The sequence below is a fragment of the Vanellus vanellus genome (assembly GCF_965231255.1).
Source record: "Vanellus vanellus genome assembly, chromosome: 9".
Lineage (NCBI taxonomy): Eukaryota > Metazoa > Chordata > Aves > Charadriiformes > Charadriidae > Vanellus > Vanellus vanellus.
Genome location: NC_138914.1, coordinates 20,715,945 through 20,743,281, shown reverse-complemented (window position 1 = coordinate 20,743,281; position 27,337 = coordinate 20,715,945). Strand labels below are relative to the sequence as shown.

At 60.6% G+C, this 27,337-nt stretch overlaps 1 protein-coding gene across 1 annotated transcript; it reads left to right on the top strand.

The window, feature by feature from the left end:
- Window positions 1-26,366, top strand: LOC309675259 (semaphorin-3D-like). Its single transcript, XM_082487507.1, has 18 exons — window positions 1-106; window positions 12,337-12,542; window positions 16,584-16,744; window positions 17,492-17,554; window positions 17,815-17,934; window positions 18,267-18,369; window positions 18,834-18,962; window positions 19,281-19,426; window positions 19,647-19,761; window positions 19,926-19,995; window positions 20,350-20,494; window positions 20,580-20,802; window positions 20,923-21,011; window positions 21,462-21,503; window positions 21,663-21,820; window positions 22,054-22,118; window positions 22,349-22,479; window positions 22,568-26,366. Exons 2-18 carry the CDS (start codon window positions 12,419-12,421, stop codon window positions 22,982-22,984), a joined length of 2,301 nt encoding a protein of 766 aa, XP_082343633.1. The 5' UTR covers window positions 1-106; window positions 12,337-12,418; the 3' UTR covers window positions 22,985-26,366.
- Window positions 26,367-27,337: the final 971 nt, after the last annotated feature.

The window sequence follows — 27,337 nt, the reverse complement described above, 5'->3', positions numbered from 1 at the left end:
TCCCTCCCTCCCGGCTCCTCCCCGCAGCCTCCAGGTGCCCGGGGCTCGGCGGGGCTGCGGGGCCGGCAGCAGGACGGGCGCCTCGCCGCTGGGATCCCGCGGGCTGGTGAGTAGCCGAGAGGTGGTTTCTAATTGTTCATCAGCTCGGTAGCCTCTGGGCTGGGCTCCTCTGCCTTGGTCCTCCTCGCCCCGGGAGAGCCGGGCTGGGTCAGCGTTCCCACCGGGAGCAGCTCGGCCCCGGCAGTGGAACCGGCTCTGACCCGCTCTCAGTTTGGGTGTTTTTGCCGTCCGTTTCGCCGCGTTTTAGATCGATGTGCAGAACCCCCCGTGGGTGACTTGGGCTTTTCCCGGCCTCCACAGAGAGAGCGGAACTTGTGCTGCCGCTCAGTTTGCCGGAGTACGCGATGAAAAGTTTGCGGTAATAATCTTTTTACGGTTATATCTATTAATGCCTTAACTTGGATTCCGGGAGGGATTATTATTTTATTACTATGGTAAAACTCTCCGTCTCCAAAGCTGCTTTTTCTGGGGCTTCTCAACGTTGATGCTTTGCTTTAGTGCTAAGGTTTAACAGCCCGAAATCCCATATTGGACAGATCGTCACTAAATGCCTAGCCTATCCTGGGGACTTTTCCACCGCTCAAAGACAGCTTTGTCGGGTTTCCCTCACTCCCCCAAATGAAAATCGATCATTTCCCTCCAAGCAGTTGTGACAGCCTTGGTCCAAGGAGAAAAAAATAGCCTCCCCGGTCCCTGGGGGGAATCGTGCCCTGCTCGGGCTTCATAAAATCTGCCGGGACAGGACAATTGTGCTTCTTCAACCTCCCTCTCTGCAATGCCTCAGCTCTTGGAGACCTTGGGACATACAATATAGCAGGCAGAAAAGAAACAGAGCCTGAGAAATGCCGGGTGCTCTCCTAGCGTCCTTTAACTAATGATCCTTCTGCCTGGAAGCATTGTAGAGCCCGGGGACGGATGGCCAGGAGTCGGGAGCCTTCCACGCCTCCAGCATCTTGGAAGTGATGGGTGGATGTTTCAGTGCGACGGGGTTGCGATACTCAGGGTGAGGGTGGGAAGGAGAAGGCTGAATGTCTGTTTATGTCTAGAAACAAACAACAAAGCAGTAGACGAACTTCAATGAAGACAAAGAGGGTTATTTCTTCCTATCCTTGAAGTAGGACCGCCTCTGGTGTGAATTATGGCCCCTGAAAGCGTGCGGCAGCCTGGCCGAGGGATGCGCTCCCGGCTGGAGATCCTCAGGAGGCACCTAACAAGCGGGGGGTAGCTGGGCTGCCGTAAGCCCCGAGCCTCAGCCTGCTGCCGCGGCTGTGTTTAATTAAGCAGTGCGTTGCCCATAAGGAACCGCTGCATTAATCCGGCCGCTGAGCACCGGCATGAAATTTTTAAGTTGGAAACCAGCGTTTTTCAATGCAGCCTCGCGCCCGGGGGCAGAGGGGAAGTGCTGTAGGAGAACTGCTCACAGAATTGCTGCTATCCCGCACACATGGCAGCCACGCGACCCGCACGCAAGCTGCGGGGAGCTGTCTCTTTGCCAAGCGGAGCGTGTCCCAGCTTTCCGCTGGCCGGGCCTCGCTCAGCCTTCAAAGGGAGGGGGGTCTGGCAGCCCCGATGGGTCACTGACTCGACACGACGGGTTGCTGTCACGTATAGATTTCTCCTGCAGAGTTAATGGTATCGAAAACGACAGAGGCACTGTGATTTATGAGCCGGGGATGGGGAAGTCAATCGGAAAGCCAGGGCAGAGATATCAGCTCTATAAGAAATATGGGAAGAATTCATCTCTAATCTAATCTCGCCGAATTCCACAAGGATGCAAGACAGGCATCGCTTGCTCCGGTTCCTTAGATTGAGATTTAAACAGGAAACCCCCAAGGGTGTTGAGTTGCTCTCCCGAATACCAATGCGCTCATGTGCGGAGGCCGGAGAGGGGGTGCCATGGTCGGAGCCATCTCGCCTGGCTGGATGAGAGGCGATGCCAGGCTGCGGGGCTGCCGAGCAGCCGCATCCAGCAGCACCGAGCTCAAGCAGAGGGAGCGGGAGCCGAGCCCAGGGTCCTCGGCAGGACTCGCTGCTAATGATGCTCTTTGCCAAAGCAAGCCCTCGAGCCAGCAGGGCTGGCAGATGTTATCGCCGGCGAGGGTTTCTGGCTGCCTCACTCCCCGCTGTGCTCCGTGACACCCTCTCAGGGGCTGTTTATGGCAAGGATGAAGATTTATTGTAAACCTTGGCTCCTGGACTCTTGGAGCTGCCTCTTCCTCCAAGTTTGGTCTATCCCCGCTCCAGCTGGAATCCCAGCGAGAGGCAGCTTCGAGAGCGCGGGGTAATTAGGGCTTTACAGGCACTCTCTCGTGCAGTTACAAACCTGGTGTTGAAAGCAAAGACGCAGAGATCAGTCAGCTGAGTAACCTCCCGGCCCTGGGGGCAGCTGGGAACGATTTTTGGATGGGGAATGGGGGGACACTGCTGGCCTCACCTGCCCTCTTCGAGGAGCCCTCCTCTGCTCGGGGTGGCAAGGAGCTCCTGCAGAGGACTAGCTGCAACGGGAAAGAGGGTGGAAACAGCACTACTTGTTCTGGACCGGGTTTCCAGCTTTGGTTCTCTCTGGTCGCTGCGAGCCACCCATCGCCTCCCCACCTGCTTCCCGCTTCTGTCCCGCTCGCAGGAGCCGGCTGTTCCGTCTCTGGCTCTTTTTGCCCGGGGAAACACAGAGTGGCAAAATGACCAGTGTAGGGCTGCAGAGCTGGGCTCCTGGAGCAGGGGACCGAGTCATTCTGCCTCCCTAGAGACTAGATTATCCCAAATCACAGCTGTAAAAGCCTACCTACATATACAGCTGGATGCCAAGGAGTGACAGTGATTTTGTGGTACCCAAGAGGGAGCACCCCATAATCCCGGCAGAGATAAGCCTTTATTATCCCCTAATGTGGGCGCTGTGGGATATTCGGGCTTTGCCATCTCCACACTCAGTGACCCCATATACCCTTCCCTCCGCCCCGATCCACCCATAGCTCCTCTGTGCCCGCAGACACGCCACGCGCCTGCTCCGGGCCGGCACAACCCGGCTCTGCCAGCAGGATGGCACGGCACGGAGCGCAATTGTTGGCAACGTCGCCCCTAGTTGACTTGGGAGCCTGCCCAGGATATGATTTTTCCCCCAAAACAATGCCGTTCACAAGCCATGTGGGGTTATTGTTCTTGTCTCGTGCACTGGCGAGCTGCCATTTATTGTGCGCAGGAACCACTCTGCTTCTCCCACCGCCGAGTCCAGGTTTATTTCCCCGTTTTCCAGGAGGAGAGCACTGATGTCAGCTAATTTAGCCAGAGCATTTTGTAGCATGTTAAAAAAAAAAAAAGGCTTTCGGTTTCAATCTGTGCATTGTCCACTGAGAGAAGAGTTGGTCTTCCCACGGTGTGTGCTCCCAGGCAGGCGGCTGGTGACAGCTCTGCCACCGCGTGCTACTACGTGCTTGCTTGTGCGTGGGCAGTGGCGGAGGCAGGCTCAGCGCCGAGCTTTCTCAGAGCTCCGGTCTGTGCTGTGGGAGGATGACCTGCTGTTTGGAGGAAGGTGGGAGGCTCAGGGTCAATCCCTGCCCTGCTGCGGTTCCTGTTTGGCCATGGGCAGGTCACTCGGTCCATCTGCGCCTCAGCTCCACAGTGGAATAATGACAGCCATGGTGGCCTTCCACAGTGAGACGTGGTACAGATGAGTACATGGAGGACTGAGAGGTCTTCACATGAACTAGAGGTTGGACAGGAAGGGTTTGTCCTGGGAGTAGCGCCTTGGGCATGGTATGCGGTGGTGGTTGCTGGCCAGGGAGCAGTGCTGTGAGGAGGTATCTCCACTTGTGACCATCCACTGGGTTGGGTTGTCTCTGTTTTGAGCAGCCGGTTAAATGCTTGCAATGAGGAGAGCTGACTGCCTTAAAGCACGCTGCTGCCAGTGGTCCCCCTGGTTCCCCTTGCACAATAGCTGCGGCAGCCGACCAGGGCCTGACCTGCCCCAACCCCTGGCAGATGTGCCTTCATCCTCAGCTCGGTCTGGAGCTGACCCGGTGTCTCTGGGGGAAGAATGAATGAGCAGGCAGCTGGGGTGAACAGCCCGGCATCCATCCCCAGCGTCTCTGCTGGTCACTGATCCCAGGAAATACCCGGCTGCAGCCGGGCCAGGTCCGGCGCCCCTCGATCCTGACAACTCCCTTCGCCGCAGCAGAGCTGCTGGGGTGGGGGCTGCAAGGCCGCTCAGCCGCTCGGGACCTCACCGCCAGGCGAAGACACATCCCCCTGGCTTCCCGAGCAGCGTGCCGGAGCCAAGGGCAGCCCATTGAGGAGGCTGCCGGAGCGTGGTGCTCCGCGGGGGTCCAAGGCTCGCAAGCCAGAGAGCTTAGCCGGCAATCCAGGCTGTAATTACCGAGGAGCCCGGCCAAGAGGCTCTGAGAAGAAGCAGATAACAGTACAGGCACCCTCCAGCCTCATTAAAATACTTTCTCCGGCAAAGCCCCCCACGCCTGCCCAGCCTGTTCCAATTAGCGCAGCGGGTCAGGGAGAGCAGAGAGCAGGGCTCCCGTTGATGAAAAGAAAACACTGCAGAGCTTTCAAGTGTCGGGGGAGGCGGGCAGCCCCGGCTGGGACAGCCAGAGGCCCTGGGAGCGCGACTGGCCGCCGCGTCGCTGGCTGGCAATGGTCAAGCAGATGAGCCGGGTCACTGAGCAGCCGAGCAGGTGCTTCACGGCCAGCTCCTGCCTGGAATGGCCCTGGGATTATAGCTGGGGAAATGCAGCGGGGCCAACAGCTCTCTGAGCATCCCTGCCCAGTTGGTCTGGAGGTGGGTTTCTTCTGTGAATGAAGAAAATCCACGTTACAAATTGCTCAGGTTTGCTGCAGAACGTCTTAGAAGCTTGAGGTGGCAACCGTCTCTGGCTTGGGAGCACTGGAGAAGACCGCAGCCTGCCTGTCCAAGGAGCAGGGATGCTCCTCTGCTCCCAGGGCTGGTTATCTCATGAGACACCCGCAGGGACGGAGCTGTCTCCAGCCCTTGGCTCTCTGCTGGGGCACTTCAGGAAGGCCTCCTAGGATGTTGGCATGTGCCCACCAGGACCCTGACCAAGCCCACCACCTCTTTTCCAGGCTGCCACCAAAGGACCAGCAGCCCATGACACTAGGTGATGGCTGAGTCTGCCCAGGTTCGAGCTGGTGACCCAGAGCTGGCAAGCTCTGTAGGAAAACCCTGGGTACCACCTGATTCCTCTTCCAGCAGAGGCTTTTCAGGCAGCCCAGGGCAAGAAGCACGAGCAGACCTGTCCCTGGCTAGAGTCCATGCTGACTCCTGGCCCTGGACCCCCCACCAGGTTTTAGCACGTGTGTGATTCAGCCAGACCCAGCCTGGAATGCCTGAAGATCAGAAAATGGCTCCTGGTGGAGGGGGGGCAGAGCCCCCCGAGCCTGCCGAAAGCTGTATTGAATGTCAGGCCATGTGGTGGACAGGTGACAAGGGTGGGTTTCAGCCAGCGGGCAGCATCGTGGTATAAATGGCTCTGAGGAATGCGGCGCTGCCTCTGGGGACTCCCGGGGCTTTGGGGCACTGGGCTGGCAGCACAGAGCCTCTTCACTACCTTATTTGGGGACTTTTTCTCGAACACAACACCAGAGGGTGGCAAGCCCCTTCCCAAACGTGAAAGAATTTTAAACTTCTCAAGAAGTTTAAGAGGCAGGTTGGGAGTTTAATATGTGAAACCAGTCTGGCGTACGATACCCCCAAGTCAGTCCCGGCTGGGCTGAGATGCGCTGTATGGCTGCTGCCCAGCCTGAGACACACTTGCTGCACACTCGTCCCACCTCCCTGACCCTCCACTTTGTCTGGGGAGGAGCCCAACCGTCTTCCTGGGAATTTGCCTCTGCGCCGTCCCGCTGTGGTTTGCCCTCCCCAGGACCCCTGGCCTGGGCAGCATCCCGCAGCCGCTGGGCTGGGGCTTGGCAGCAGGACCGCATCTCCGCCCTGTGCCGGGGATGGGGGCACGGGAGCCATGAACGGAGGTGGGGAAATGCGGTGCTGGTATGGTGAGGAAAGAGACGAATGGGTGCACAGAGTCCCAAGAAGTCCCTGCCTGCCTGGCTTTTCCCCGAGGTGTATTTGCCCAGACTCAGCACTCCGGCGGCACTGGAAGCCGCCTGCACTCCGGCAGCGTTTTAGGTGAGAGGAGACCTGCAAGGTGCAACTGCACTGCGTCTCTTTCTGGCTTTTTCTGCACATCAGACTTGCTACCTCTCTTATGCTGGATGCCCTTGAGGTGAATTAGAAGGATGAACAGTGGAGGTTACTCCTCTGGCACCGCCTGGCTCAAGCAGCGCATTCAGGAACACCAAAAAGCCCGGCAGAAATCACTTGCGGAAAGCACGGGCTGATCCGGCCCGTCACCGTGCCCATGGCCATGCTCATGGCCATGCAGTGAGACCAGCCCGGCTGCTGGGCCACCGTCCCAGCCTGACAGCCGAGAGCCAAGCCAGGGCAGGCTTCACCTCTTGGTAGCAAGGGAAAGGTAGGGGCTGAGCCAGCGGCCTCCTGAGAAAGGGATTAACAGGATGTTAAGTGAAGCCAGCTCCTTATCCCTTCGTAAACAGTTATTCATACCCTGGCCAGCCTTGGGCCATGTAATTCCCCATTCGCTTTTGGAGGATGTGGTCCCAACCGGAGCGTGCCTTAAGCTACCAATACTTCAGGGAGATGAACACCGCTAGAGGAGATGCTGTGTTTGCCCTTCCAAACATCAAAGTTGACTCCCCTAAAGATAAGGAGCTGAGCTCAGCTCCCACCTACTAATGTCCCAGGCAGACAGAAGTGCTCCTGTCGGCACAGAAGGGCAGCCGGGCTCTGCCGGGCTCTGCTGGGGTCCGGGGCAGCACTGATAGATGGGTTCACAGCCCGGGATGGCCACCGCTTTGTCCGTGCAGCAGGGGAGGGAGAAATCCAGCTGTAGAGCCTAAGGTCTTGCGTTCATGTGGCGGTTCAGCTGGTGTGCGTTTAATGCGACATGAAAGGTCTCAGGGACCAGGAAAGTTTGCCCATCAGCATGTGTAAGAAGTTAAAAAAAAAGGGGGGAAACTTCAGGCTCACACCCTGAAGTGTCACCACAGGCAGCGGAGTCCTCCTGACACCACCCAGACCACAGAGCTCTCCCTTCCCCGTAGCCATTATCACCAGGTCCCCATCAGTGAGGAGCCCTGCTGCCTGGCACAGGCGATGTCCCGACGGGCCGTGGTGTGCCAGCAGCAGCTGGAACTCATTCCTCCTCCCTCTAGCAGCCCTTGGCATGCTTCGGCAGCGGTGGTTGGCAAGAAAGAGTGGTCTGGGGCTAATTGTGATCGTGGGCTTTAATCTCACGAGGCGGGAGTGTAGGAGGCTGTCAGGAGATGTCCCGGCTGGAAGGCAGCCTGCTGGCCAGCCTTGCCCTGCGGTGGCGGAGAAACGCCAATGAAGCTTGAGCAACCTCAGCCGCCTTCTGCTGTTGAACAAGTCCTCCATTCAAACCCTCCGAAATCTGTTCCCCCCCACCTTTGGGGCTCTATGTGGGCCGATCACTGTTGGGTACATGTGACCGAGGGATTCCTTGAACCCTGCCACTTCGTGGGGCACACTGTGGCATCCTGATGCCACCTGAGCTCTGGCGCTGGCTTTTGTGGTCCCGACTCCCGTGTTATGCTGCAGGAGCATGATGTACCTCTGTCCCCGTCCCACAGCTCAGCATCGCAGTCTTCCCCAGCATTGGTCCTGCCCTGGCCGGGCAGCTCTGGGGGCAGGCAGGCAAGGAGCCGAGGGCCCACCTCGGTGGCTTTGTCCTCCCAGTTGGAGAAGGACGACAGCTGCCTCTCCCCACAGCTGCTGGGACATCCATCATCCTGCACGGGATGGAGGGGAACAACCGGCTCCCGGGGCTGAGCAGGGGGGGGTTCTGTGCCTGCGTGGGCAGGAAGGGGGGGACAGCCATTGCCAGGGGCGCACACCACCAACAGCTCCAGCTGTGCACGCTCCCCGCACATCTGGTCCCGCATTCGCGCAGCACAGACCAACGTGCACACAACTGACGTGCGGATGTGCATGCAGGGACGGGGGCACGGGCTGAGCCACGGGATGGGAGGAGGAGACTTCCTGATGGCTGGGCACGGCCGTCCTCTCTACCGGACCTCCTGGTGGGGCTCGGGTCCGGGAGCCAGGGCTCGGCTCCTTGGGAGCCCCGGGCAGCGCCAGCCCCATGGCGGGGCTCCGGTACTGCATTCCCTTCCCTCTGCGGAGGGGGTCACTGCGGCTGAATGCTGACAGCGGGGTGCAGCCCCTCTCCTCCTCCCCCGGCTCCTCTCCCTTGAGGTCCCCCAGCTGCTGGGGGCCAGCGCTTCATCCCCTGCCCATGGCCCGGCCAGCCCCGCCGTGTAACTGAAGAAGGCACCGGCCTGCAAATGGCGTGTGGGGATTAGCCAGGACACAATTGGGGCCTGTGGAAGTGGTGGAGCACATGGTGGGCTGTGCTGGGGCCCGGGTGGGGTGGGGGCTGCTGTTAGTGCCGCCGGATTGCTGGAGAGCTCGAGTTCGGCACGCTCTTCCCGCTCTGTAGACAATGCATAGCCTGATAAATCCACCGCCAGGGCCCTTCCCCCTCTGAAATTTGGGCCGTTTTACACTATTTGTGGCATCGCAGCAAATAGGAGTTGTCAGGAGGAAATTGGTGCTTTCACGGATAAACAATTCCCTCCCATACCCGCATGCCTCAAACAGGAGGGATTTGTCTTTTCCCTGTGCTGCTCAGTCTCCAGCAAGACCTTCCAGGGGACTTTGTCTCCAAAGGAAAAAAATTCCGTGCTGTGCCATGAAACGGTGACTCTAGACGACAGCCCAGAGCCTTAGACCTGTTGGATTTCTGCAGGTCACCAGTGGAACAGGAGGGCATGGGCTGATGGCTGCCACTAGGGCATCGCTGGATCACGGCTGGCACAAAGCCAGCCCAGCCCCGCGGTGCCACCACCGGTGCCACCTACACCGAGGTGACGGCCAGCCCTCCCTCCCGCCCCCCCCCATTCCCCCCGAAACAGCACTGCCATCACCCATGTCCTCCCCCCTCAGGCCCCACCGTGCCTGGGGTATGAAATCTTAACCCCCCAGTCGTCCCCTCGCCCAGCAGCCTGCCCTCATCAGCACTCCCCTCTCCAAACCGAGATAGAAATAGTTGCAGCTCCGGACAGTTGATTATTTAAAGCTGTCGAGAGTGTTTAATTTAACCCTGGATTCATCATCCGCAGCTTGTTTCCATCCACCAGACACCCGCGCTCCCCCTCTCAGTGTAAACTCTGCCTCTGCCCAGCTCTTCACCTCCAGGCAGATTTGGGCAGAGGTTTACAGGCGGGGGCCATGGTCCCGCTGCGTGTTTCCCCCTGGTGTCCCCACTCTGGCTGGCACAGCGAGGGATGCCCCCGGTGCCAGGGGCTGCGGGCACAGCCGGGTCATGGAGCTGCTGCTGGGATTTTAGCTGCGCGTCAGGAGATTGACATGCCGGGTTCCTCGCCGCTGCCCGGGCACGATGGCGGGGAGCGCCCAAGGCTTGGTGAAGGCATGATACATAGGGGAAGCCCTCCTTATTGGAAGTTATCCTCTGGCAATTTTTATTTTCCTTGCCCACTTTGAGCCTCTCCAGCACGATGTCCGCTTTTTCTGACCCTGCACCCAGCTCTGCCGGGGCTCTGGCTTCCTCGTGCGTGGCTGCGGCTCAAACTAGCCTTTCGCATCCCCAGGGCGAGGAGACGGAGCACGGGTACAGCCGAGCCATAGACAGGAGCATGTACGCCTGCCCCACTGCCCCGGCCCCCGCTGCAGACATGCAAAGCATCCCTATGTCTCGCCCCGCGGCCGTGAGGGAGCGTGTCCCGGCAGCAGGAGCGGTGCCCTGCCTGCCATCCGCAGAATCCCGACCCACCCCGGCATCCCCTGGAGCTCTGGGTCAGGAAAGGTTCCTCCCAGGGCCGACTTTGCCCAAACCTAAGCCTAGCACAGGCCCTGCTCCATTAATAGAAAGCTGCAATTAGAGGCCGGCGTTTTCCCGAGCCCTCCAGCAACCCAACGCACGTTGGCAGAGAAAAAAAAAATTCCCTGTCAAATCCCGGGCACGTCCTTGCGATGACCCCCGGGACAGCAGCGCTCGCTCAGGGCACAGCTGCGAGTCGGCAGCGGGACGGCTCTGGGAGACTCCGCGGCGGATGGCTGAGCATGGGGAAGAGCTAAAATTGCTGGAGCATCCCTGGCAGAGGAAAGCCGCTCGTCATCTCTGCCTGCCGGGAAGGTGGTGTAGGGGAAAGCGAGGGCAGCGCCGCCTGTTAGCAGGTCCCCAGCGTAGCTGGTGGGGAACCCTCTCCACAATCAATGTGTCAAGCAATAAGCAATTTGAATTTAACCAAACCCATCGTGTCTGTGGGTTGGTTTTTTTAGGCAGTGGTTGGCCTGTTGAAAAGTCTGCCCGGGAAAGGGGTCACTGGGTTGAGAAAGCAGAAAAGCCTCCACTCCGAGGTCGCATCCTGGTCCCAGGATGGTGGGATGTCTCCTGGGATGGGAGATGGCTCCGCAGCACAGCTGGTTGTGCTGGCCAGAGCGGGATCAAGGCAGCAGTGAGGGCAGGGAAAGAGCAGGAGAGGAGCTGTGCCCAGGGGCTGCACCCCAGCCTGGCCACGGGCAGCTGCCTGCTCCCTGCCTACTGGGAGGGAGAGGAACCCCAGCTCCGCAACCCTGAAACCTCCTACCCAGAGTCGAGTACTCCTTCTTGTGGAAGGCAGAGACCAAGGCGGTAGGAAAGGCCCGGCCGCACCGTCCCTCCTACGCAGCCCTTCACTGGGGCGGCAGAAATCCCCTGCGCCTCGCGCCAAGAGCCTCTGGCCAGGAACGAGCCAAAAAGCTCATTTTACGTCTTCCAGCCATAGGACTGGAAGAACTCAATACGCAGCAAGAGGGGGAGTTAGTCAGAGCTGCCATTTAGGGACTGGGACATTTATAAGCAGGAAAAAAGCATCTAAATTGCCTGAATTAATTGCTGGGAGCTGCCGGGCCAGCCTCGCTGCCCGCCGGAGGTGTGGGAACTGGCGGATGCGGCTGTGGAACCCTCTGAGGGGGATGTAAATGTAAGAGAGTCCTTCCAGCCCACGGCATCCTGGACCCAACAGATGCTGGTGGCCTCGGAAAGGTCTGCGGTGATCAGTCAATTTGCAGAGCTACCGGCCAGAGTGATGTGTCATGTACACGTGCAGCTGCAGCTGATGCTGAAGGGACCACAAAAGTGGCACTTAGGGACAACACTCCAAAACAGTAATTATCCCTTGAGTAAGAGGGACAAGATTTAACCCCAAGCTGAGATGAGATGAATATTAGGGAGCAGCTATTTAGCAGGGGATGCCCAAGCTCTGGGAGCCTGTTGGAGAGCGTACGACTCCCCGAGCACTCCTCGCCTCTTTCCTCACGTCACCTCCAGGATGCTCAGATCTCGGTGCTCCTGGGTACCACATGCCATGGGCACACACACCGTCATCATGCTGCACACCTCCCCTGGGCAGGCTGTAGTAGCTGGTCTTTTGAAGTCCCTGCTGCTCCGAGGTGGCAGCTGGTGAGCGGGTCTCCTGGTCACAGCTGCCTTTCCCAGTACCCAAACTGGCCCTGTGAGCACCAGCTGCTCCACCAGCTCCGGGAGATGGAGGGTGCAGGGTGTCCCAGCTGGGACCAGTGTGGCTCATGGCAATGGAGATGCTCAGGAAATCCTCCTCACCCTACCAGAGCCATCAATGGCTGCTGAGGTTGTGAGGACAGCCCAGCCAGAGAGACGTCCCCCACTTTCCCTCCCAGCTCGGCTGGTTCCGTCTGCGTGAGCTCAAGACAAGACTTGTCTCCTGCCGAGGGAGGGGTGAGCCACAGCCCCCAGCTCCTGGCAGGTGCTCAGCTCAGATAAAAGTTGCTGTGGTGCTGGTGGCGGGTGCTGCAGTGTCCCCAGCCCCGGCCCGGCATGCCGCGCTCGCTGTGGCTCTGACCTTCCCCCGCCCCGGCAGCAGGCTGCATGGTGGCCCCGGATCATTTTGCAGTGCCGTGAGTGTGTGGGGGGCTGGCCACTTGCTCTTGGTGGCTCCTCTCTGCCAGGCAGCTGGCCTGACGTCTTCCGAGGGGGGGGATGAGCTGCCTACAGACCTGCCAAGCCATCACTCGTGGTCCCTCGTGCACCCTCCCCATCCGGGGGCTGGTGGGACGGGGGTCTGGACCCGCACACAGCCCGCAGCAGTGCAACCTTCCCCCTTCTCTGCTTGCAGCTGGCGGTGGAGGTGACGTCTCGGTGCTGGACCATGGTGCTGTGAGGGTGAGCTGCCCCCTCCCCAGCTGCTGAGCGCCAGGATGCGACCTGCCCCCAGCCACCGGCTGCCCCTCGCTGCGCTCCTCCTCTGCCTCCTCCTGCAGCAGCTGGGCAGCAGCAAGGCATGGAAGCAGCACGCCCCGCGCCTTCGCCTCTCCTACAAAGGTAACGGGGCTGCACAGGTGGATTTCCTTGGGGTCTCCACCTTGCTTGGGAGGGCTGGGAGAGCATCTTGCAGCCAGGGAGCAAAGGGGGAGGCCAGGGCTCGGGGGAGGCAGGCAATAGCCCTCCATCACCTCTGAGAAGCTGCTCTTCGGGCAACGGCCACCAGCGATGTGGAAGATGCCCCCAGCTTGTGCCTGGATCTCCCAGGGATGCAGGATATCCCTGCGGGGGGATGGTCCCTGCTGATAGCCCAGCTCAGAAACACCATGCAGGGTCTGCCTTTCCTTGGATCTGGCGGAGGCAGAGCAGGGCTGCTGGGGCAGCAGGGGCGCAGAGGGACTGCTGACTTCAAAGCCCCACAGTGTGCTGGGGCCAGACATGTCAAAAGCCCTCAAGTCTCGGGCAGAGGCAGAAGAGGAAGCTCCCAACATCAGGAGGGCTCAAGGACAATGCGAACAATGGCAGGGGATGTGACTCACAGACAGCACAGGGCAGGTTCAAGGACACAATGCCTTGAGAAGTTTAGGTTTAAAACCCCCTAAAAAAATATATATATAAAAGGAGGCCTTTGAGTGTCCGTCCGCTCCAGGATCAGCCTTGCCCTCAGATCCCAGCATGGGGGAGGCAGGCAGAGCCCTTGGGGAGAGGGGGGCCGGGGAGGAGAAGATGCAAGAGGGCTTGTGAGAAGGAAATGACAGCACCGAAGGCTGGGAGGGCAAAGGAAGGATGGGGCACGGGGCGCGGGGCCAGGAACAACAGCAGTGGCTCCCACCCAGCCGAGGAGGCGAGGAGGAGGTTTATAATAGCAGGCCCGGCAATGGCGGCCGCTCGAAATGCAGCCGCCGGGTCAGGCTGGGTCAGCCCCGCCGCTGCCCGGGGCTGCGCCTCTCCCTTTTCCGAGGCCGTACAGCAGTGCAGCTATGTGGTGCAACCACAGCACGCCTCCCAGCTCCTCTTACTGCAATAATCCGGGGCAGGCACGGCTAGGAGTTGGCGAACGGGTCTTCTGCCAGCCTTTGATGCACAGCCAGCCCAGTCGGGCACGACCCAGAGGCCGTCACTGTGCAACAAGTGCTCAGGAGCTCAGGAGGCTGGTGGGTCTCCGGTTATCGGCACCAAAAGCTGCGCTGGCATGTTCCTTATCAGCTGATGGCAGTGAGGGCCTGGAGCCCCCCCAGTTTAGCACCAAGCTTCCCCTGGGCTTCAGGGATGTCCTCCGTGGTCTGCTCTGCCTGCTGGCTGGGGGAAGGGGAGAGGAGAGTCCCCCAGCACAGCCGGGCTGTGACCCCAGGAAGCCCAGGGTCGCCCTGCACTGAGGATGCTGCGGCTAAGGGGCAGGCGGAGATGATGGATGGGACAAGGCAGTTACAGTGGCCCCGACAATAAAGAAAAACACCGTGGCCTTGGGAGATAATGAACACAAAGGAGAGGATGTTTCTCCGGGCTCAGCCATCGGTTTAGCCACCCCGCAGCTGCAGCGGAGGCCGCCCGGTTCCCTGCCTCGAGGGTCGGGGCTTGCATCAAATGCCTTGTGCATGTAGCTGGGTTTGGGGCAAGAAGAGGCTGGTTTGTGTGCAGCAGTTTCTGCATATGCGGTCTGGATCCACAGCATGCGACATCCCCTTGGTGAGGGAGCAGAACTGTGCTGCAGAGTCAGGCTGAGACCCCCATGGTCATTAACGCTACCAGAGGTCTCATGGTGCAAGTGCAGGGCAGTGAGTCCTTCCTGGGTCCTCCCACACACTATCACAGCACCAGGGAGGGCTCCTCCATCATCCTGCCTCACCTTGTCCTCGGACGGGGACACGGCAGGTCAGAGAGTGACCAGCAGGAGACATTCCCTGGGACCAGTCTTGCCCCACTCCGCTTAATTACAGCCATGTATTGCATGAAACTTTGACCTTCCCTCGCACCCCAACCCGACTCCCCAGCACCCTACCCGACATTTCCCCCCAGATCTGGCCGGTCCCGGGAGCATTGGCAGATGTGGGAGGGTGGGCAATGCACAGCAGCCCACTGGGGACCCAGCGGTGACAATGGCCCGCAGTCAGGGACAGGAATTCAGCTGTTAATCCCATTTAGCTGGTGGGAAATGGCTTGGAAAGCTGCCCCCCCTCCCCCCCGCCCCATCATCCATGGCACCCCTTGGGAAACTCGAGGGACAGCGGGGAGTGAAGTGGGGCTGTGCACAACTTTTGTGGGAGCAGGAGGAGAGCCAGGAGCTCCCCGACACAGCTGGGAGAGGGGGATTTGTGTCCCGCCGTAACAGGAGCTCTGACCCTGGAGGAAGGGGAGAAGGAAACGCTAGCTGGGAGCGGGACTGGCTGCGGCGGCATGGATCCGGGCAGGGACCCCTGCCTGCAGCCCAGCAGGTCCTTCCCCACCGGGACGAGCAGACGTCAGTGGCATTTCCAGCTCACAGGCACTGGCCCCGCTTCCCCTCTGCCCTGGAAACGGGGTGGAAGGAAGAGAGACGCAACCTCCCGGGGCAGCTGGTCCCCTTTGAGCGGAGCCGTGCCCGTCCCCACGTACGCCCCACCTGCGCCCAGGGCCGCACGGCCGCCCACGCTCCCATCCGCCCGGCCGGCACCCGCTCCTCTTGACAGCTTCCCTCCCTCCGTTCCTGGCACACTGCTTCACTTTTGGGTAATTGCTCTACCTGGGTTTCACAGACCACCCCGGGTTTCCAGCCGCACTCCACCTCTCTCCAGTCCCCATCCAGCAGCCCATCTCCATCTCCCCTTCCCGTGGCCCTATTTTTGCACCGTTCCCCACACAACACCAGAGCAAAGAGCGGCCTTGACAGCGCAGCCAGCCTTCACCCTCTCCCTGGCCAGATCCTGCCACTTTTGAAGAGGAAAGTGATGTGTTATGACTTCTGGAAGCTCTAAGGCCCACCTCAGTGCCAGTCTCCCATGCCTTGATCCCTGGGAGCAGGCGTTTGCCGGGGAGGCAGCTGCGGTGATCCTGTGTCCGGTGCAGCGGCCACCCCTGCCATGCTGGGGGATGCTTGTCCTGGCAGCCGGCCCCAAAACCTGGCGCTGCGCGTCACAGACCGACGCAGGCCCCGGGGATGTTGTTTCAGGAGTGGTGAACCAAGAGCCAAGAGCTTATTGTCTCTCTCTCTCACACCCACGTGCCCGCAACTGTGCCGGAGGGGCTCTGCTAATGGCCCCTGGGCTTCTGCACATGGTGGGGTCCATGGCACATTTTCCCCCTTGGTGAGGTGGCTTTTCCCTCCAGCAGTGCCAAAGGGGTGCTCTGAAAAGCCCTTTTCCTGAGCTAGTCTAACGCCGGGTTTAGGCTGTCTCTCAGGATGAGGGAGGTCCAAAATGTGGGGTGGCAGCAGCAGGGTCAGAGCACCACTGGAGACAGCTGGGGACTTCCCTTGCAAGATCCTTGGGCCAGGGACTGGACATCCATCTGTCTGTCTGTCCTCACGCCTGGGGTAAAGCCCAGCAGCCAAGAGACACTTCACAGACGAAAAGGCTCAGGGGTGGACGGAGGAGAGAAGTGCCCAGCCTGGGCTGTGGTGGCCGTGTTTCCACACAGCCTTTACTTGGAGGGATGCTTTGCCCCAGAAAATAGCCAAAATCTTTTTTATATCAACTGAAGCCCAGGGAAAACATTCTGGGAGCCATGGTAAGCGAGTGTCCTGTGCTGTCAGCCTTCTCCCCACAGTGCCAGGCTTTGAGGCTCCAAGAGGTCCCCTGAAAGGCAGGCTGGAAGCTGAGCAACCTTTGCTCCTCAGGCTGGACCGCTGTCCTGCCCCGCACCTCCAAACCAGCCCAGGGCAAGGTCAGGGTAGTTTTCTTCTTTGTAGGAGTGACTTGCTGTTTCCACCAGGTAGGCGGCTTCATGATGAGCCTTGGGGCACCATGGGTGGTGTTTTTCTGTGAAGGCAGTGGCAGGAAAGTTGTGTTGCCTTGGGGCAGGGGTGGGTAGCCAGCACTGTCCCGGAGAAGGGGAGCATGGGGCCTCTGGCTGCTTGTTGTGTTGTTCACAGATGGGTTTCTCTTTCTCTCACCTTGTGCTCCTCAGATCTGCTGAAATCCAACAGCTCTCGCCTGTTGCTGGCCTCAGGGGACGGGCTGGATTTCCAAGCCCTTTTGGTGGATGAAGACAGGGCCTGGCTGATGGTGGGAGCAAAAAACCACATCTTCCTGCTCCACCTGGACCATCCCAGCAGAGAGCCCGAGAAGGTCAGTGCTGGGAGGAGGGTGTGAGTGTGACCCTGGCCAGGCTGGTCCCTTCCTCCCCGGGAGCCGCTCCTCGTTCCCATGCCGGGGCGTGGAGATGGATGTTCTCCCGGCTGGGCTGGTGCAACATCACCAGGGACACATTTACACCAGGATGTCTCAATCAGTGGGGTCAACCCATCCCTGGCGGTGTTGAGCCCTGCGGGGACAGGGCGACGCCAGGGGAGGGACAGGGCGGCTTGGCGAGGAGAGGAGACCTGGGTGGACCCTGGGCGAGGTGGAAGGGCACTGCCCGGAGCCCTGCCATCACACCTAGTCCCTGCTGCTGCTGCAGGAGCTAAAACAACTCCAAGCAGCGGGTCGGCTAATGGCATCCCAAGACATCCTGCTGGCAGGGCGCGCAGCTCTAGCCCGACAAAAGGAAAGCCCATTAAGGCGCCGCCGCCTGGTGTTCCCATGGGCCTGGATCCAGCAGAGCCTGCCCACCGCCGGGGCGTGCCGCGGCCCACCCAGGCTCTGTCCCCGCGCCAGGTTCGCGCTGAGCTTATTTGGCAGGCTGCCCACCAGGCTCGGACAGGCCCTGGGAACCCAAAGGGGGTGTCGGACCCCGTCGCAGAGCAGCCCCGTGTCCTCACGGTGCGCCTGAGCCTGGCGGCAGCTTTTGGCCGAGCCCGTTCCCACCGGTGGCGGGGGGAGCCAGGCAGGGGAAGGAAAGCAGGGGCTGCATCGGTGGGGGTCTCTGTGTTGCAGATTTTCTGGCCAGCCCCCAGGGAGCAGGTTGAGCACTGCCAGCTGGCGGGGAAGAACGTGGAGGTAAGCAGGGCTGGCAGCCCCCCGGCTCACAGCCTTTTGCGGTTTGCCACGGGTATTTTAAACACCCACATCACCCCGAAAGGGAGCATGGGGGTCTGCCTATGAGAAGGGTGTCGAGCCAGCCAGAGTTAAGCTCAGCTTGCCAACTGCTGGGGCAGGATCTGGCCAGGCTCTGGCATCCCGAGCAGCCACGCCATGGGGCTGGGCACAGGCGCCCGGACCTGGGCTCAGCCCACTAACAAACATCTCCCCTCGAGCAGACAGAGTGTGCCAACTTCATCCGCCTCCTCCAGCCCTTCAACAGGACCCACGTGTTCGCCTGCGGGACTGGCTCCTACCAACCTGTTTGTGCCTTCATCCAGCTGGGAGCCAGAGGGAAGGTGAGGGACACCCTGGCCAGCCATGTCCCCACTGCAGAAGGTGGCAAGAGAGACCCATGCAGCAAGTCGGGGGGAGAGGGAACCCCAGAGCCTGGGGAGGGTGTCCAGCCAGCCTGGCGCAGTCCCTGCCACCTGCATGGTTTTGCTGTGTGTGGCGAGTAGTAGCCTCAGCTTGGCAGTGCCAGGGTGCCCCACAGGGACAGGACCAGGCCCTGGTAACCCCCTTGAGCAACCTGCTCACTGCAGAGCCAGGCACACCGGCCTCCGTCCCACTCTTCTCCGCATACCCAGCTTGTTTCCCTGGGCTGACATCTCCCCTTTGGCTCTGGCAGGGTCCTGGGGCTCCCCCTATGCGGTTGGTGACCCACTCCTTGGAATCGGGGCGAGGACGGTGCCCGTACAGCCCCCACGAACCCTTCACAGGGCTCCTCATCGGTAAGAGGGAGCGGGGAGCAGAGGGAACGCTGGAAGGTGGGAGCATTGGGAACGGTCTGTGCTGGCAGCAGTGCCTGCGCCCTGCTGTGCTGTGCGCAGTCGCAGTCCTGGGGTGCTGCCTGAGTGGGTACGTGTGAGAGGAGCCATCCCGCAGACCCCAGTCCTGCCCTGGCTCACCCCGACCTTGTGGTTCCTGCCCAGAATAGCGAATGTGGGGTGTAGATTGAACGGCACACTCGTGGGGGTGTGGGGTGTCACCAGCCTGCTCGCTTCGTATCAGCGCTGTGGAAGTGTGGGTGGGTGTGGGGCCAGAAGCCATGCTTCTGGTCACAGGTCTGGAGGAGGCTCCCAGCCAGGCTGTGCCACCTCCAGCCTTCCCGGGCCTCCGAGGACACAGGGGCATCCTGCCAGGGTACCTCCAGCTGTGACACCCCAACCCACCCACTCTCCGTCTGACCCCGCAGATGGGGAGCTGTATTCGGGCACCTCCAGTGACTTCATGGGCAGCAGTGCTGCCTTCTTCCGCACCTGGGTCCATGGGGCCGAGCAGAGCTACATCCGGACGGAGCAGAACCAGGACCACTGGCTCCACGGTAGGAGCAGGGGGACCCATGGGGTATGAGGGGCTCTCCTGCCTGCTGCGAAGCGGCTGGGGCCAGAGCTCAGTGGTCTGGGCCCCTTCTCCTCTCCAGGGGGAAGCACTGATGAAACCTCTGGTGGGACCCATGATCCACCATGCACTCTGCAGCCTGAGCACCAGTCATGGGGCTCTGCCTTCTGGGTAGCAGGGTCCCCATGGGGCACTCTGCCTACCCTCAGTGTCTCACACTGCTGCTGAGGGCTTCCAAGGGCAGTACGTCAGGGTCAGATCAGGGCACAGGGCCATGTTGTGCTGCTCCTTCCCCCTGCAGAGCCCGCGTTCGTTGGTGCCTACGCCATCCCTGATACCTACAACCCACACGATGACAAGGTCTACATCTTCTTCCGCGAGACGGCCATGGAAGCTGGGCAGTGGGAGAGGCGGCACATCCACGCCAGGGTGGCCCGGGTCTGCAAGGTCAGTCACCAAAGGTCAGCATGCCGTGGCCGGGTGTCCCGCCACGTGGGCTTTCACTTCTTCTGGGCCATGGGGCATCCCAAACAGAGTCCAACACAAGGCATGGGGTTGTCACCACACCCCCACCACAGGTCAGCAGGCTCAGGGCTGGGGGTGTCCCGCTGTGGCTTGGGGGAGGCTTGGAGAGGCTGGGCTGAGCCTGGCTCTTGGTGCCCGGCAGAACGACGTCGGAGGGAAGCGCAGCCTCATCAACCGCTGGAGCACGTTCCTCAAGGCCCGCCTGGTGTGCTCCATCCCCGGGCCCCAGGGCACCGAGACCCACTTCGACCAGCTCGGTGAGTGCACAGCCCAGTCTGCAGCTGGGAGCAACACTGCTCCACCACGCCTGATCCTTCCTGTACGCCCAGGGAGGTGGGCATGGCGTCGAGGATGCCCGCCTGCACCCCCTGGACCTGCGCTCCAGCTCCCCGGTGCCTCACCTCCACCCCTCTCTTTGCAGAGGATGTTTTCCTCCTGCGCACCAGGGACCCCCAGAACCCCCTCGTCTTCGGCCTCTTCACAGTCTCCAGGTGAGTGGGGCTCTGGCCGGTCCCTGCCTGGGGCAGTCCCCCCGCAGCTCCTCACTGCTGCCCCCCAGGGAGCCCTGGGGGGGAGAAGGGCAGGACCAGCACCCAGCTGGGAGAGGAAGGGCCACCGGCCGTGTCACTGCTCTCCCTGCTGCTGGTTCACCAGGTTTGGCATCGGCACAGCCAGCGGTCCCCCAGGCTGGACTGGCTGTGCCAAAGGGATTACTGTCACCTCCTGGGTGCCGTGCATGACTCCTGGGCTGGCAGGGGACAGCGTGGGCTCGGGGGCATGGGTGCGCGTGCGCCTGGTCCCCATGGAGCAGCAGGGACACTGACAGCTTTGCGCTCCCCTCACAGCGGTGTCTTCAGTGGCTCTGCTGTCTGCGTCTACTCCATGGCTGCCGTGAGAGCTGCCTTCAGCGGCCCCTTTGCACACAAGGAGGGATTTGACTACCGCTGGGTAGAATACAAGGGCCGTGTCCCCTATCCCCGTCCCGGCACGGTAAGGGGCTGGGGAGCAGGGTCGGGGGAGAGGGATGGCATGGCCTGGCCTGGCCCTCACACGGTCCCCCGGTGTTGCCACTCAGTGCCCCAGTGAGACGTACGACCCCCTCCTGCGGTCCACTAAGGACTTCCCCGACGAGGTGATCAGCTTCATGCGTGCCCACCAGCTGATGTGGGAGCCCGTGTACCCGCAGGGCCGCCAGCCCGTCCTGGTGAGGGTCAACGTACCTTACCGGCTGCGGCGGCTGCTGGTGCACCGGCTGGAGATGGAGAGCCGGCACTATGATGTGCTCTTCCTCGGCACAGGTGGGAACTCGCCCCAGCTTTGGGAACGCTGTCACCACAGGGCAGCTTGTGTGGCACACCAGTCCTGCCGGCTCAGGTGGCTCCCAGCCCTGACAGCTCCTTGTCCTGCTGTGTTCACAGATGACGGTAAAGTCCTGAAGGTGGGGCTGGCCGGCGGGGTGAGCCGTGGCACTGAGGTGATCAGCCTGGAGGAGATCAGTGTCACTAAGGTATGGGACTCCAGGCAGGGCTGGACAACTCAGTCTCCTATCACCCTGTGGCTCCCTCCTTGCAGGCTCCTGCAGCAAGTCCCTGTCCTCTATCGGGGAGGTCCCTCACCTCACTGCTGGTGGCTTCCACCTGCCCTGACCCACAGGCAATGACATTAGCATGGAGGGGGAGCCAAGGGGATGGCAGCCAAGTCATGTCCCAGCTCCCCATCCAGTCCCTAGGGGGGATGGAGGTGGCACACCACAGCCTGAACTAAAACGGGAGGGCTGAGCCCAGGTGTGACAGCATAGCTGCCGGCCAGGGCTGCCCCGGCTGCTTGCATGGAGCAGGTGGAGCTGGGACCAGGGAGCCGGGCCAGGGCCCTGCTACCCCGCCACCCCGGGGTCCCAGCCCCACGGGCAGGATAGGGCACCCAAGAGGGACGGACACGGCTGCCTTCTCCCCTCCAGGTGCCTTCTCCCGTCCTGGACATGAAGTTATCACCGAAGCGGGTGAGTCCTCCCTCCTGCTTCTTCCCAGAGCAGCTGAGGGACAGGGCACAGAGGGCGGCTGGCCCCAGTCTCTCTGCCTGGGTCCCCAGGGCTTGCTCATTTAGGGAACGGGCTCCTGCCAGGGGGTACTGACTGCCGCCCTTCTGCTTGCCCGAGCAGCAGGAGCTGTTTGTGAGCAGTGCCCACGGGCTGCTCCAGCTCTCCCTGTACCGCTGCGAGCTCTACGGCAAAACCTGCACCGACTGCTGCCTGGCCAGGGACCCCTACTGCACCTGGGACAGCAGGACCTGCGCCCCACACCTACTCACCGAGAAGAGGTGAGCGTCCGCCCGGGCCAGCCCTGCTGTCCCCCTGCAAAGGGATGGCGTTCAGAGCAGGGAAGGGCAAACCGCCAGTCCTGGAGCTTCATCCGTCAGCCCAGACGTACCGGCCGGTCCCCCAGCCCTCCCTTGTCCCCCCAGCCCTCCCCTTCTCCCTGGGTCCTGTGCTGTGGAGGGGTCCCACAGCCCACAGCAAGTGCCACCCCACAGCCCTGTCTGCTGTCCCACAGGCGTGCCCGCTGCCAGGATGTGCTGAAGTCTGACCCGCTCAGCCAGTGCCAGGACACTGCAGAGGGTGAGCACCAGCCCCAGCCCCTCCGAGGAGCCCCAGGGTGGGCAGCCAGCTCAGCCCGGGGGACAGCAATGCCCGGGAGGATGGGTGACATAGCACTGGGACACCAGTGTCCACCAGCACCATCCACCATAGACCCTGTGCTGGATGCGCCATGCTGCCCTCCCTCCCTGCGTGTCACACAGCTCCCACACGGGGTACTCACCCCTTCCCCTGTCCCATCCCCTGCACAGGGACCGCTGCCGTGGAGAAGCTGGTTTTTGGGGTGGAGAAGAACTCAACCTTCCTTGAGTGCCTGGCGCGCTCCCCGCAGACGACCGTCCGGTGGCTGGTGCGGCATGGCGAGGAGACAGGCCTGAGCGAGGTACAGGGGACAGGGGACAGTGGGGATGAGGTGCAGGGGGGGCTCAGTCCTGCGGGACTGACCCACGGTGCTCCGCGCTTTGCCCTAGGTGAGGAACAACGGCCACTTCTCGGTGCTGGAGCAAGGGCTGCTGATCCGCCAGCTGGCGAGGGAGGACGCGGGCACCTACGAGTGCCAGGCAGTGGAGCGCTCCTTCTCCCGTCCCCTCACCCGGTACAGCCTCCGCGTCATCAGGCAGGAGGCCATGGAGGTGCCACCTTACAAAGGGAGCAAGGGGGCTGAGCTGGGAGGGACCCACCAGAGCCCCAGGCCCCGGATTGACCTGCACCCGGGCTACAAGGGCTTCCCACGTGCCCTGGGGGCACCGGGCACCAGCCTGGATGTCTACTGCAACGCCCTGCGGCACCAGGAAAGGCAGCGGCAGAAAGCCTGGCACCAGAAATGGCAGCACCCGTCGCCGGACAGCAAGAGTGGCCGGGTGCGGAGGCACCCCCAGCCCCTGTGAAGGGGCAGAGGGAGTCGGGGCCGCCCGCAGCTCCCTTCTCAGTCTCTCCCAGGGCCCTTCTGGCATGCCGGCAGCAGCTCCGAGACACCTCTCAGCTTCCCATGCAGAAACGCCTCGCTGTTACTACCTCAAACCCCGCCAGTCCTAGCTGCATCTCCATGCGCCCCACGGCGCACGCCGGGGCGAGGGCGCGCAGCCCACACCGGCTCTCCGAGACTTAAAGCTATTGACACCCTGCAGAATATTTATTCTCCTCGTTTTCCCCCGGCCCTTAATGACAATTGTCATCAGCAGGATTAATAAGCAGAGAGAAGGGAAACGGCCAGCTCTCACAAATGGTTCTCTGACACCCAGCAGTGTCCATGGACCTCCGTGCAGCCAGCCTCCCTCCCCTCTGGAGGCGGCAGGCTCCCCACTGCAGCCCCAGCACCATGGTGCCCCGGTGCGGTGCACACCCCGGGCGGCTGCGGAGGTGCCAGTGGCAACCCAAGTGCCGCTGGAGGCAGCGGGACACAGCCGCTTGCTGAGCCCAGGCTCCGGCGATGGGACACCTGGGGTCCGCAGAGATGCCCGTGCCCAGCCCAGCTCCCATCCCCTTCAAACCACACTGCAATTTTAAAATTTTGACCTTCATTTCACAAAAAAAAAAAAAAAAAAGAAAAAAAAGAGAGAGAAAAACAACAGGCAGTTATACCAACTTACAATTTATTATTTTTTTAAAAAATGACATGAAACACAAGTAAAAATAAATACATCATATAAACAACAAATTGTTCAAAGTCTCTGTTCTGGGAGATCAGGCGAGCACATCCCGTTCGACAGAGAGAAGAGGGAAGCACATGATCATGCGTGGGGCCAACCGACCGACCCACCCTGCTAGTGATACTCCTCTTTCCAACCACAAAAAGACAGGCCACAAACTAAGGCGGTAGTAAAAAAGAAAAGAAAAGAAAAAAAAAAAGAAGAAACAAAAACAACAAAAAAAAAGAACCCCAAAACAACAGAAAGGCCCAAATGAGACTCAACGATGGGTTTCTTCAGGCTCCTGCGGATCTGCCAGAGACGCCAGCTCCGAGCCGGGTGCCATGGAGCAGCAGCGCGGCCGCGGGCAGTGGTCAGGAGGCGGCAGAGGTTGCTCTCCCTCACTCGCCCCATCGTCCCTTGGAAGGGAGCGCTTGCTCCGAGTTGCCAGGAGCCATCATCTCACTGGAACCTAGCTGGACTACGATCCCCTTTTAACTTCTGCCCCCCACCCCAACCCTCCCCCCCCCATCCCAGACCTTCCCAGACTGGATTAACAAAATTCATCCCAGAGTGGTGGGAAACACCAGTGGTGAAGGTATTTTGCTGTACTTGTCCCTTTTGGCCTGGAAGCCATCCGCAAACCAACAGCAATTCTCGCGTTCCGCCATTTGCTGACATCATTAAGCCCAAAAATATACATCATTTCTAGCGAAGCCCCGTGGAAATGCTGGAATATTTGCTTTCTGTGAGTACCTGCATCCACCCCATCACCCTCCCAGGTGTCCTGGGGAGGGGTAAACGTGCAGCAGATCCTCCATGAGCCAAGGCTGGGCTGTGTTGCCCCCACCCCACAGCTCCCCCCAAGACCATCGAGACCTGGGCACGCAGCAGCCACGGCCATCCCCGTGCCACCACGTCCCACAGCGGTACCCAGCCTTCGCCTGACTGTCCCCGGGAGCAGAATCCCCCCACCCCCGGGAAGGGGCGAGGGCTGGGTGCCGAGGTGCAGGGCAGCGGGCTCTGCCCCGGCCTCAGGGCTGTGCTCCAAATTATCTTCCTTAGTGTCCAAAAACCTCAGCAGAGAGTCCCGCACTGCTGTCCTCAGTGTCACCCACAGCCCCACCGGCCACCAACTGGCAGCTGCTTCCATCCAGTCATTCGGAGACAGAAATTCAGCAGCAAAATTAAAAAATTAACCCACGCAGGGAAAGCCCCTGTTCCAGGCTCGGAGAACCGAGATGGGACCCTCTGCAGCAGAACCACGTGCTGAAAAGAAGCCTGGGGAGGGCAGATGAGGGGGAGGGGGAGTCCCACGGGAGAGTTTTAGGGCTCTGAGAGGTCCCCTGACTCAGAAAGCCCCCTGGCTAACCCGCATACCCTCGTGGCTTCTGTGGGGTGGAGGAAATCCTTCCCACAGCGCTGTGGAAGAGCAGGTCCTTCCACTCGCCTCAGAGCAGCCCCCGCCGCTGCCAGCCCTCATGGCTGCCGTGTCACGGCACTCTCTGCCCACCACCTCTTAGCTGCGGCTCTGACGGGAACCAGGGGACCCGGTCCCTCGCTAAGGGGGTGCTCAGGGCTGGTACGTGGGGCAGAGAGGTGCCGCACCGCCCCGTGGTGCCCGGGGATGATGGCTGGGGCTCTGCTGAGGTACCTCCTGAGCAGGGACACCGTGCTGTGGTTGCCCCGATCCACAGATGGTTTGCTAGCAAGAGGAAGCCCCTTGCAGTGGGTCGCATCCGGAGGCAGCTGCACCACAGGAGGGCAGCGAGGGGTCTCCAAGCCACTGTGGCCATGCAGGAGCCGGGAGAGCCCTCGCACCTCGCCCTGCTGAGGGGAGGTTAATAGATGGCCCATGTGCCCTGCGGCAGCAGACCACCAGCCACCTCCAGCTCCTACGGCCACAGGGCTTGGGCTACGTCCCGGAGACCCCTGCGAGGACATCAGATGGAAGCCCCAGGTGCTCTCCTGGCAAGGCAAGGCAAGGAGCAGAGAAAACGGTGTGCAGTCACAGGTACTGCATCAGAGCCACAGTGCCAACTGCCCCCAGCCCACTCTTCATGCCTCATCCCAGCACAGAGCCAAAGAAAAACCCTGTTCAGAGAGGACTCGGGAGGCTCCCTGGGATGAGTCCCAGCACCCTGACCACCACCAGCGAGGACAGGGGCTGTGGCAGGGCTCCAGCAAGGGTCTGCTCCCGCTCCGGCCTCCCCCACGCGCCCCCAAGGTCTCAACACTTGCTACTCTCGACAAGGAAAGCCCTTGCCTAGGTCCATTCCCCAAATCCACCGGAAAACTGACAGCCTCACAGGGATGCAACGGACATCTGGGCAAGCTCGTCATACAATCAGTGTCACAGGGTTGTGCATGAGGCAGACACACAGAGCACAGGAGGGCATGACTCACAGACGCAGCACTGTCAAGTCTTTGGAGAAACTTGCATGAACACCATCAGTTAATTTGCTTTGTTACTTTTGTGGGGGGGTTTGATTTTTATTTCCATGGTGCATCCAAAGACAAGTTGTCCAGCAGTTTGCTCAGAACCCCTCGGTTTTCAACTCCTAGGATATGTTAAAGAAGAAAGCACTATTTTAATGTTTGTTTTTTTAAAAAAATAATTAAAATAATTTGCATAGCTAAACTGTTGATCTAAGGCTTCTATGAATGGTGTGGTTATGTTTGACAGACAATGTCCATTAAACAGAGAAAGACACTAGGAAAGCCCCATAACATTTTTTATTATGTTTTTGTAACACACGTGTGCATACACACCCCTCTCTCTCTCTCAGGAAGGGAGGTCCCCATCTTCCAGCACCCCTTTGATGGAGGATGTTAGGACATCCTGCCCTTTCCTACACGCAGTTGGTCCCAGCAAACACCAGCAACTGCAGCTTCCCTGGCCAAGGAAGACCCCTACAGGCTACCACTGCTCCACGGTCCTGGCCACGCTCCAGGGACATCCCACACAGGCGAGCGCACCTCCTGCCTGGTGATACCCAGATGTGACACAGAGGTTGCTGGATTTCAAGTCTCCATCCTAACGCGTTCACACACACACACAGAGTCACACACACCAAGTCCAGCTGCGTTTGGGTAGCCCAGCCTGCCCTTAGGGGCCCTGGCGCCGAGGCGAGCAGCCAGCGCGGTCGCTGTCAGGGCTAGGGCTAGCCCCTGCCAATGCATGGGGCACAGCAGGGCTGGGCTGAGTGCCGCTTCTTGCGTGGGGAAAGGCAATTCCTGGGCAGGAGCTCAGCCTTCCCAGCTCCACACACCTCTAAGCCCTCCTCCTCACTGGGAGTGAGCACAGGAGGCTTCCACACGTGCTCCTCCACCTGCCCCAACATGACAAGAGGACTCCATCCTCCCTCCGGCTGCTGCAGAACACCCGGAGCAGCTCCTCCCTGCTCTGGCACGATCCCCTGATGGGGCACATCCAGCCAACGCGACACAGATCAGCTACAGGCAACCTCCGCAGCTGGCCCTGCTTCTAGGCTATGCTTTTGTCAACCGGCTGCTTCTCCCCACACAGACAACCCAACAAGCGACCACTGCATGATGGAGGCCAGCATTTTATTTTTTTTTTAATATGGAAATTAATTTAAAGGTAGAAAG

Excerpts from the sequence above, each read along its gene's own strand:
- LOC309675259 (XM_082487507.1), top strand. The coding sequence starts at position 12,419 with ATGCGACCTGCCCCCAGCCACCGGCTGCCCCTCGCTGCGCTCCTCCTC. Across the intron at positions 22,119-22,348 it reads GTGCCAGGACACTGCAGAGG|GGACCGCTGCCGTGGAGAAG; the intron begins GTGAGCACCAGC and ends TCCCCTGCACAG. Across the intron at positions 22,480-22,567 it reads AGGAGACAGGCCTGAGCGAG|GTGAGGAACAACGGCCACTT; the intron begins GTACAGGGGACA and ends GCTTTGCCCTAG.